The sequence below is a fragment of the Ostrea edulis genome, chromosome 10 (genome assembly GCF_947568905.1).
Source record: "Ostrea edulis chromosome 10, xbOstEdul1.1, whole genome shotgun sequence".
NCBI classification, from domain to species: Eukaryota; Metazoa; Mollusca; class Bivalvia; order Ostreida; family Ostreidae; genus Ostrea; species Ostrea edulis.
In genome coordinates this window covers 7828625-7841056 of record NC_079173.1, presented here as the reverse complement: position 1 = coordinate 7841056, position 12432 = coordinate 7828625, and the positions used below count along the sequence as shown (strand labels likewise).

The 12432-nt window shown below is 32.8% G+C and overlaps 1 protein-coding gene across 3 annotated transcripts in view; it reads left to right on the top strand.

The window, feature by feature from the left end:
* The first annotated feature begins 2269 nt into the window (after positions 1-2269).
* Positions 2270-12432, top strand: part of LOC125666697 (uncharacterized) — a 63308-nt gene continuing 53145 nt past the window's right edge. Inside the window, exons 1-6 of one of the 3 annotated variants that reach the window (XM_056151817.1) lie at positions 2279-2391; positions 3798-3895; positions 3994-4094; positions 6200-6366; positions 10414-10670; positions 11282-11347. In XM_056151817.1, coding sequence (XP_056007792.1) covers positions 3995-4094; positions 6200-6366; positions 10414-10670; positions 11282-11347 — 590 coding nt within the window. In that variant the 5' untranslated portion in view covers positions 2279-2391; positions 3798-3895; position 3994. Of the gene's footprint in view, positions 2392-3797; positions 3896-3993; positions 4095-6199; positions 6367-10413; positions 10671-11281; positions 11348-12432 lie in introns of all 3 variants that reach the window. The other 2 variants (XM_056151816.1, XM_056151818.1) reach the window with 2 other exon arrangements.

Genomic DNA, 12432 nt, shown 5'->3' with positions numbered 1-12432 from the left:
CGTTTTCCCCCCGTATTTGCTCCACAAGGTGAAAAAGAAAATTTTGAAAATTCATTGCACATCTAAAGGACACAACTAATAATATTCATTTTCAATAAAATATCTAATTATAAAGCAGATGTGGAGAAATCCGTGATGTGTTTTATCTCCAGTTCACAGGGATATATCGAATCGACAAAGATACTGTAAAACGTCGATATAGATGAAGGCCACAGCAAGAATTTGTTTCTTCTCATGTAGAAGCTTTTGAATAAACTTAAATAAAAAAACAGGTCAGGCAACAAAGGAGCACTTGTTCGTGTAATTCATGCAGACTGTTGGAAGACCTGATTACCAATTTGGCAAAGACCACGAAGATATTGTCAACGAGGAACTCCAGCATATTGTTTATTTCAACTTCAGAGCACTTGTACGTGGAATCATAGTGGGGTTTAACAAACTAATTTTTTGGATGACTGGTCACTAGACACGAATATTTCCTATTTTCGAATATTTTTAAGAGAGAACTTAAAAATGGATGCAGCGCAAGTGGGAAGTCTGAAGTTTGATCGCGTACATAGAATCGCCGGATCACGTACACCACGAGTTATAGTTGCAAAATTCAAAGAGTTCCAGCAGAGACAACTAGTGAAGGGGATGGCTAAAAACCTTCGTGGCACAAACTTCTATATCAACAAACAGTACCCTCCAGAAATCGTGGCTGAACGCAAGGAATTCACCAGGATAATGAAGAAAAAACGCGAGGAGGGTAACGAAGTAAGACTTGTTTACAGCAACCTGTACATCAACAACCGTCTTTACCGACCCAGCGCGAGTGACCGGCCTTCATTATAGGAAAACGCTGGGGATATTCTCAAAATATGTTCCTGGTTATTATAAGATTATCCTCAGTATCTATTCTATCCTGTCCATGTACAGCAGTATGATATATTATGTTTTGTTATCATTTCATTGTATAAGTTGTTGTATATACTTTATACCTATGAACTGTATGGTTCTTGGTCAATAAACAATACAATACAATACAATACAATACATCCTTTTTGTTGAAGAAACAACTGTCTATGCTGTCTTTAATTTATCGTGAGGAATGGTCGTGTGAAATGCTGAAAAGTCATAAATTTTGATGTTGAATTGAGAAAGATTTTTGCGATTCCAAGTTTACTAAAAGTTCTTGAGAATTTTAAAGAATCCACATTTGATTTACACCACTTCTGGCATATGTAGTGGCAGAGTACATTTGAATTTTCTCCTTCACAGCTGTTAATGTTTTCATGAGGAGCATGCAATTAAAGATAGGGGCTTGGTAGAACATTTACTCGATCGAGCAATTTATGTATCTTTCTTTGTAAGGATTTTTGTAATGTGTAAAGATAAGACAGATTTAAACATCGGAAAAGCACACGTATATTCCCGGTAACATTTGACATTTGCTAACTCATCATACCACCACAATTTCATTATATATATCAAATTTTAACCCCCCCCCCCAACGAAGATCGACAGAGAGAAAGAGAGTTTGCATAAAAGGAAAAAAAAAAACCAACTTACTACCTTCATGAATATATCTATTATTAGACAATATTACCTGTGGATGTAACAATACAGAAAAAAATGAAGACCGTGTCACTGAAAAGTTTCAAGAATAAGTAGCAACAAAGTGTTTAAATGCAGATACATGAAACTGTGTGTGATTCTTTTCATTGCATTTCAAAATTTTAAATTCAAGAAAATCTCTCTCTCTCTCTCTCTCTCTCTCTCTCTCTCTCTCTCTCTCTCTCTCTCTCTCCATTTTTTAAAAAGATACTGATGAAATTAAAATTTCATTGATATGTAGCATCTTACTTCAAAGTTATTAACAAATCTCATAATAAAGAATTCATTCGGGTAGCATTCGGGTAGCATTCTGACAAAGAGTTTTTCATCATCTACCCCCTTAAATAATAAGAAGGAAGAAATGAATGAAGAAAAAGCGGCGGGGGGTGGGGGTGGGTGTCACAGTCAAAAGTATCATACAATGTAGGATAAATATGTTTTTTAATTACAATTACAATATCAATAGGTCCTAATGTTTGGAAATGGAATTTAATTATAAAAGGTCGTAAAAATAAATAATAGATATCTTAAATCAGATTTATGTTACAGCGATGTGAAATGCATAGGATACAAAAAATATATGTATAATTATTCTATCATACTATCATCCATGTACATAGACCCAAGCTACACTGGGCACACTGCTCAATGTGAAATTTAGCTCGGGTTCGAAATCGGTGAAGTATCCACGGGATCGAAGTCCAGCCATCGGGTGATTCTCCAAAATGCAAACAAAGTTGACAGACGAAAGCTGGGGAATGTGACAGTGCTAGTGCTCAGACTTAGATGTTAAAGGTAGCACAAGTAGTATTTTGATACTTTGCATTATCTTATACCTTCATCAGACCAATGCAACAAATAAACAAACAATAATAGAATACTATATCAGGGATCGAAATTAACTTTTTCTACCACAGGCTAATTTTAGCCTGTGGGTAAAAAATCCACAGGGTAAAATGAAAACTTACGAGCTAAAATAAAAATAATGAAGCAGTACTCTTTTTTCCTATGTTTCTTTTTAAACAACGATTTTCCCCATCATTACTGAGCCTAGTGGGTCAACAGGCATCGTTTGGACAAGACACTACGTTACGTAAGTCATATGGTGCAATGTTTAGGTCTCTTAATTATCACACCTCTAATCCCCAACCTGTTTACCGCAGGTCTACATCCAGTCTTCCAATTTCATGCCACATCAGGGTTGTCACTAGTAATTTTTCAAAGCAAATCCAAGACTCATGGTTTTATGAGCAGCACGATCACGAGTCCCATGAACTTTTTTGATAATCATCTATGCGGTGAGCAGTGCACTCGTGTCATCACTACAACCCAATCTCAATATGATAATGAATTAATGTTGATAGGACAATCTGATAAAATTGACTACCGGAAGACTTGGTAAAACATAGACTCCGATTTCTTTTTAGATAAATGAATAGCAAAAACCTCATACTTGAAATTCAATACACATATCAACACTTCGCCGCGAGTTACGTCCCTTTGCGGGGTCAGCCAAAGGTCAATCGGTGAAAAACCAAGTTTTCCTTCTTTACCTTACCAAATGTAAGATGTTATTACTTTGAATTTTAGCCAATTACCAAGTTTTCATACAAGTTAATGGGTTGCCCCAATCTGGGGCATTATTGTAGTTAACTGCAATTGATTGAAAAATAACAGATGTCAAAGCTACAGATTGGAAAATTACAAAGGCCAACGTAGGGAAATGCGATTTTTATCTGGGAGATGGCGGACAAGGGACGTAACTTGTGCGAAGTGTTGATACATGTATTTAATCACCCCTATAGGTGAACAGGACTCGTGACACATGTCTATATTTTTCATCATAATGCGATGTCCGGCCTCCAAAGCATTTGTTTGACTCCGAGTTTCTTAAAAAATTCATAAAAGAAAAATCCGGATAGAAATGGTTGTTGAAATCGGTCGTTCATGTAAGCGTTTGTATGATTCAGAGTGCAGGTTTAAGAAAAGCGAATAGCGCATCACCGTATAAAACGGATACGATACAGTCATAGTTTGTAAATCACCACTTGCTAAGATTTTCGAGTGTCCACTATTTTTACTCGCTATTTTTCAAATGTACTCGCATTTTGCGAGTATTTCTCTCTAATTTTATAATGATAAAATAATCTTTGAAAAAAAAATACAGCAAAACACAAAATATATTGGCTGCAATTCTATAGCTCCCTGGTTGTAAAAAGTGGAACAACAGACCACAGACGACCCAATTTTATGACACGGATTCTACAGAACACGTACTGCATCTAGAAATACATGTATGGTACATAAAGTTTAGGAATTCAATGAATTTATCTTATTTTAGTGGCGACTAATTCAAATTAACTGCATTTTACTTTACCTGTGAATCATATTTTGCAGAATGTTTTGGGCTGTAGGCCTTGGTGTTGTTCTTTCCTTGTTGATATGGGAAGTGTTGAAGCCTGTACCAGCCCCCATCAATGGAATTTACAGGCAACCAGGTATTTTATTCTCAGAGCAGTAGATATATCATTATATGTACTTAATTTTTTTCTTAAGATCTGGACTTATTTAAAGTGGGACAGATTATTGAAGTTTCAATATTGCTTTATCATAATGAGGCAGTAACTGGAATTTTTAAAAATGTGTTTTCATGTCTTTGGGCAATAGGATGCTGATTAGATCCCAGCACTAAGTGAATTTATTGGGGTCTATTGCATGGATACATATTGAAATAATTGTTTTGATGTCTAATGGCACAGTTTTCGATGTGAGCAGTAGCTGCACGTTAAAGCTTATACAGTAACAGTTTGTGACTGTGTTTATGTATACAATTTCAAAGCAGCAAGCTGTATCTCATTTAAATTTGTAAGGACTAATTTTCATTTATTGTTTAGGCTTCATGAAAAAAAGTATATTTATCTTGTTTTAGGTAGTGAGTAAATTTATCCTGTGTTAGGTACTGAGTAAATTTATCTTGTGTTAGGTACTGAGTATATTTATCCTGTGTTAGGTACTGAGTAAATTTATCTTGTTTTAAGTACTGAGTATATATATCCTGTTTTAGGTACTGAGTATATTTATCTTGTGTTAGGTACTGAGTATATTTATCTTGTGTTAGGTACTGAGTAAATTTATCTTGTGTTAGGTACTGATTATATTTATCATGTTTTAGGTACTAAGTATATTTATTTTGTGTTAGGTAATGATTATATTTATCATGTTTTAGGTACTGAGTAAATTTATCTTGTGTTAGGTACTGATTATATTTATCCTGTTTTAGGTACTGAGTATATTTATCTTGTGTTAGTTACTGAGTAAATTTATCTTGTTTTAGGTACTGAGTAAATTTATCTTGTGTTAGGTACTGAGTAAATTTATCTTGTGTTAGGTACTGAGTATATTTATCTTGTGTTAGGTACTGAGTATATTTATCTTGTGTTAGGTACTGAGTATATTTATCTTGTTTTAGGTACTGAGTAAATTTATCCTGTGTTAGATACTGAGTACATTTATTTTGTGTTAGGTACTGAGTGTATTTATCTTGTTTTAAGTACTGATTATATTTATCATGTTTTAAGTACTGGATTTTTCAGACCAAGATTTGTTTCTTGTCTGACTGTCGATTGTTGTTAACTTAAATTCGTGACAACTTCTTTTTGTTAGGTGAAGTGGACTCAGATTTGCTTAATTGATAATTGAAGGGTCATGCCCCATTTCCAAGAGTGAAAGAATTTGGAAATATTGAAATTAAGGCAGGATGCTTAACAATTTTGTAACTTAGATGATTGAGAACTTAACAGGATTTTGTTTGATCTTTATTTAAGGTATTCAATGTATAAAGATCAATTTCATATCTAATGAGTGGATGATGTTACTTTTGTAATCACAGTATCATTTTGAAGAGTTTATCAAATAAAAATATTTCACCATAGGAATTTACAAATTTAAATTTTAATTACTGTTTGATTTATTTCACCTTGAATTTTACATTAGAGTCCAAGACAGTGGATGCATTATTAATATATTTTTAAAAGAAATTTAATTTTCATACAAATCTCTTGGTGAAAAGTTACATATTAAATTTTCTTTTTATAAAGAATATGAAATAAAGTTAATCATTTAAACAATTAGATTTTTCTTATTTGTTCAAGAGTGGATAACTATTCCAAAAAAGTGCAATTACAAACATATCGACATCCAATCATTACGGTCGTGTGAATTTGAACTGTTTCACTTTCATCATTATTTAACAATAAACATTTATCTTGAATACCCTTTTCTTATCGTATTTATTCATTCATCCAATTCTGGGCCCTGTCGGGGATATGAAGCACAAAAAAGTTCAAACCAAAAGACAGAAAGAAGGAAAAACAAGAATTATACATTGAATACTTTAAGATGTTTGAGTTCTTCTTCACATGAGCCACATACATGTACAACACTGATGGTAATATATTTTAATTGGCAGTTAGTCTACAAATCAATTAAGCAATGATATCAAATTAATCTTTACTATAATAACTAGATTTTTAAAGCCATCTTAGTCCAATATGTAATGGAAAAAAAATGGCAGAAGTCTCTGAGAATCTCTTTCTTCTAACAGGACGATGGTATCACCTAAAACGATTGATCTTCCTGTGCATGTTCAAACTAAGGCAAAGAAAAAGGAGAAAAGAGCACACTCTGCAGGAAATGAATGCTGGTTACGGGGCCTCCGTCACAGATCCAGACAAAATGGAGGACAATCCACCTTTGTTGGATAATCCCTTTGTAAGTCCATTTGCTTGTAAGCCATGTTATCACAAAGAAATTAAACCATGATTCACTTTTATACACTCTACTATGCAAAGGGTCATATTGGTGAAATACATTTAGTTCACCAATATGTTCCTCCAACTGTCTCCATCCCCCCCCCCCCTTTTTTTTTGTGTGTCCAAAACACAATTCATCGTAACAAACTGGAATAATCCTGATACACAATTGATATATTTGGATGAATTTCAGTTGATATTAGATTTGATTTAGTAAGTTTATAGGTGCATATTCCTGCTGTCATTTTTAACTTGTGAAGTTTACTTACAGGTACCTGTTTAGAATATGTTTCAAAGAAAAATGATTTACACTAAATGCTTAAATTACAAGCATTCGAACATCTATTCACACTAGTCCATCTTTGCTATATAACCATGTAACAATGTTCACAAACTTAACATGAGTCCACAGTGTGCGAAACTAACTTTAAAGTCCTATAAACTTTTCGGTCCATAGTCATTTCATTTCCTATAGACCACAACAAATTCCTATAGACCTAAACTTAACATGCAATATTCATTGTTATTAAAAAATAAATAATAGACACAAATTTGATTTTGGTAATTCGTTCATGATAGTTTAATTATATTCTTTTTCAATTTCATGCACAAGCTTTTTAATTAGATTCCGTTTTATTTTTCATTTTGTTCCAGCACAGTTTCAGTCTGATTCTTCTTCTCACTTCTACTATGTTTTGTTTTCTCATAATTTTCTGCGACTTTAGCCTTGCTGGAACTTATTGTACTGACCACTTTCCTTTTGATTCCAGGGCATGCACCTTCCACATATTTTAACCGTTCGAAAAAGAACATTCCGAATTTGCACAAAAATGGCGTACATTGAAGTAACCTAACCCCCCTGTTGAAAATGGAATAATCTCATTCGAATGATTTGTAATTATTACATTGTGGAACATTTTATTACAGCTAAGGGCTGAACAGAAACATCAGCATAATATCTATAAACTGGTCCTGCTTCTCATATATGTTTAATAAGCGGCAGGGAACCAGTTTTTTACTCAGAATTCCTATAGACAAGTCGGTCTATAGCTATTTCGATCGTTATAGACCGATTTGATTTTTTATAGACATTGTCTATTGGTCCATGGTTAATTTCGCATACTGAGTCCATCTCTGTTATAACTATGTAACTTCTTTGTTTATATGTAACTTCTGTTACAACTATGTAACTTCTCTGTTACAACTATGTAACTTCTCTGTTATAACATGTAACTTCTCTGTTATAACTATGTAACTTCTCTGTTATAACTATGTAACTTCTCTGTTATAGCTATGTAACTTCTGTTATAACTATGTAACATCTCTATTATAACTATGTAACTTCTCTGTTATAACTATGTAACTTCTCTGTTACAACTATGTAACTTCTCTGTTATAACATGTAACTTCTCTGTTATAACTATGTAACTTCTCTGTTATAACTATGTAACTTCTCTGTTATAGCTATGTAACTTCTGTTATAACTATGTAACATCTCTATTATAACTATGTAACTTCTCTGTTATAACTATGTAACTTCTCTGTTATAACTATGTAACTTCTCTGTTATAGCTATGTAACTTCTGTTATAACTATGTAATTTCTCTGTTATAACTATGTAACTTCTGTTATAACTATGTAACTTCTCTGTTATAGCTATGTAACTTCTGTTATAACTATGTAATTTCTCTGTTATAACTATGTAACTTCTCTGTTATAACTATGTAACTTCTGTTATAACTATGTAACTTCTCTGTTATAACTATGTAACTTCTGTTATAACTATGTAACTCCCCTGTTATAACTATGTAATTTCTCTGTTATAACTATGTAACTTCTCTGTTATAACTATGTAACTTCTCTATTATAACTATATAACTTCTCTGTTATAGCTATGTAACTTATCTGTTATAACTATGTAACTTCTCTGTTATAGCTATGTAACTTCTCTGTTATAACTATGTAACTTCTCTGTTATAGCTATGTAACTTCTGTTATAACTATGTATATTCTCTGTTATAACTATGTAACTTCTCTATTATAACTATGTAACTTCTCTGTTATAACTATGTAACTTCTGTCATAACTATGTAACTTCTCTGTTATAACTATGTAACTTCTCTGTTATAACTATGTAACTTCTCTGTTATAACTATGTAACTTCTGTTATAACTATGTAACTTTTCTGTTATAACTATGTAACTTCTCTATTATAACTATGTAACTTTTCTGTTATAACTATGTAACTTCTTTGTTATAACTATGTAACTTCTCTATTATAACTATATAACTTCTCTGTTATAGCTATGTAACTTATCTGTTATAACTATGTAACTTCTCTGTTATAACTATGTAACTTCTCTATTATAACTATGTAACTTTTCTGTTATAACTATGTAACTTCTCTGTTATAACTATGTAACTTCTCTATTATAACTATATAACTTCTCTGTTATAGCTATGTAACTTATCTGTTAAAACTATGTAACATCTCTATTATAACTATGTAACTTCTGTTATAACTCTGTAACTTCTCTGTTATAACTATGTAATTTCTCTGTTATTACTATGTAACTTCTGTTATAGCTATATAACTTCTCTGTTGTAACTTCTCTGTTATAACTACTGTATACAGGAAATATATTTGCCCCTGTTTTATTTTCACCCCATGGCTTTTGCCCTTGTTGTCAGTGGGTGAATTCAAGACTGGGGAAATTCAAAACAGGGCAAATTTAAAACAGGGCGAAACCGTCAACAAGAAAAAATAAACATTAAGCAAAATGTAAAACTGCATTAGAATGGGAATGTTTATCTTCTCATTTGTAATATATAACTGTTCATGTTGATCTGACTGTCACAAAAATCCATTTCATCATCTGTCTATCGATGAGAAGAGGATACAAAATCTTATTTCCGTAGTATCACAGTCAGTAATGTCTATTTATACTGCAGGAAGAAATTTCAATTAATATCTAAGTGAATGTCAATGCCAGTGATTTTTCTACATTTTTTACAAGGGTCCTGTGGCTTTTGAATTGGGAAAAATTGTCGACATTTCAGTGAAATTGGGTAAAATCAATTTTATCGTAAATAAGTTTTGAAATCCCATCAAACATTACATTATCTTTATTTTACACATCTAATTTTCTTTAACCTTCTAAAATTTTCAACTATTCTATCCAAATCATCATTCCCATAACTCTTTGTTAAGTCTTATGTATATAATATTCACATCAAATGTTTATTTTTCTCAAATACGTTTTCTTTTCATAATTTTATTATTGGGAAAAATGCAATATAAATTGGCAAAAAATTGGCAATTTTTAGGAGGGGAAAGGGCCGAAATTCGGACCCAAAATGGGCCTAAAAAATCACTGACGACACACTCTCTCTCTCTCTCTCTCTCTCTCTCTCTCTCTCTCTCTCTCTCTCTCTTCCATCCTCAAAAATTGTCCAGTTCCTAACCAAAAGCTTGTTCAGCATTCATGCAGCATGCCATTGGTGTAATATTATACCCCAGGGTCTGTAACAAGCCTCGTCTGATTGTATTGATGGTATGACCCTAAATGTAACAGTTCTACATTAAATGAATAAAAACAGTAAATTACAAGACATTTCATATACAATTTTAAGGTTTTCTGTAGGTTTCATTAAATTTAAAATTGACTAAAACTACAACGAATATGTTTGTGATGAATCACTGATTGCAATGAACTATTTTGCTGCCATCATGTTTTGTTAATGCAAACCAACTTTTATTTGTGTGCGAGAAAATTTCGCAAGATTTATGACGAGAACCTCGATCATCATCATGAATATTTATCATCACGAACCAGTCCTTGAATGTGGGTCATCTGTAATGAAAATGACTTGATCATGAACATTACTCGCCGCAAACCAGTTTACCACAAGTGAATCGCGAAATAAAGTAGCTGCGAATGAATTTTTTTTACAGTATTTATTTTGAAAAGACTTCACAGCATTAAATTTTTTTTTTGGTCTTTAGGCAATAGATTCTGTTTATTTTGGTGGATTCAACAAAGACGGGGTGTTTGTGGTGGCAAGAGTTGCGCGTCGCCCAGGTCGATATGCAGAGGTGTGGCTGTACCTACGAATCCCGGGGGTGGGGGACTTCCATCACCCGGTGCATCCTGACACTCTGGTCTGTAATGTGACCCCGGGAACATTGACTGCTGGAGGGCTGAGGATAGATATGGTGGAACCCATGGTGAAGTGGAAAGTATCCTTCAATGGACAGCTGAGGTAATTAAAACTCTTACTGTTAATTAATACGAGCACTGCATGTACAGATCGTTTATGATGAAGATTAGGAAGTCAATAATTATGATTCAAAATTGATCTGATTACACTTTCAAATTTTTGATCACTGCTTACAATATTTTTCAAAATCATCTAAATATCACAGAAAAAACTTAACATTTGTTCATTTTGTTACATTGATAGTAAGAAAATAGACAAAACATTTTGTGCAGTGCATGGTTACAGAGATATAATCTTTCTGAGTTACAGTTATGATGCATATGCTAAATGTATATGTAGCCTCTTATATTTATAGATGAAAAGGATAATAATGCAGTTGAAAATAAATTTGTTTTGCTCTATCAATAAGATTACAGTAAAACTTATATCTCAGTTAATAATGGAATCATTTCTATTGTGACAGTAAAATTCATTATGAATGCAGGGATCATATAATTCTTTTGGGTCCATGCACTGAGGGAATTTTTTTTTGTGGGGAGGGGTCATACATATTTTAGGTAGTCTGAAAGTAGTCCAAATATTTTATGATTAAACTTGCATATAATAAGGCTATATAATAATTCATAGCTGTTTTCTCTTATGATGAATTATAGGAGAGGAGTTTGTAAAGAACTTGAGAGGAAAGATGACACCTTGGTGTACACCAAATTTTCCTTTACGTAAGTATTTTATATTGCTACTGCTTATGCTATCAAATGGAATTCAGATCATAGATATCTATGTTTTCACCCCAGAATCGAAGATTTGGAGGCATATAGTTTTTGGCCTGTCATCTGTCTGTCTGTGGCAAAAAACTTTAACCTTGGTCATATCTTTTACACCATAAGAGGTAGAGCTTTCATATTTGGTATGTGTATTTCTTGTGGCAAGACATTTCCATTGACACCAAAATCTATGACCTTGTGACTTTAACCTTGACCTTTGACCTGGTTACACTGTGTTGTAATCCGGGGCATCATTCAATGTTTCACAAACACATCTTGTCTGTGAAATATATTAATAAGGTGCTACCGTTGGTTTGATTGTATGAGGCGTCAAACAATATTTATTTCAAAATAAATGTGTTCAACATAACTAATTCTGAACTGAATAAAATTCAGTAATATAGTTATTATACTGTTATATGTCTTTTTACAGTACAAACAATTAAATAGTTTGGGTTTTTCCAAATGTATTGGTTAAAATAATCCACTTATATTCGAATGCAACTTTTTAAATTGACATGGATGTTTACATTTTTTGCGTAATCGTGCAATGTTTAAAAGAAAAATCTCCCAGGTCAAACTGACATTTTGGATAACAATGATTTCGACTGTATCATAGCTGGATACATCAACAGTCAACTTTGTTTTCTGTTCACAGTGTTCTTGATGACATTTATTGAAGTCTATCATTAAAAAAAATCTTAAAACTTGATAATGAAATCAATGCTTTGTTATCTTAAGAGGTTGTGAAAGCCTGATTTTCATTTGCTTGACAGTTGTTCCAATACTACTTCGCTTAGTCTAAATGAAGACTTGGGCATATTAAGATATGTCCCACTGCAGAGGAAAATGTACTGGACGACAAACCGGGATATGAGGCAATGTACCCTGCCAAGAATAGATGGGATACAAAATGGCTTTGATATATTTATATACTTGACCGCGCTGTAAAATAAACATTACATTGATCGCTCTACTGTAGAACATATTCATTATATGGATTCTTGGCAGGGTGTATGGACTGACGCATTCCCTGTCAA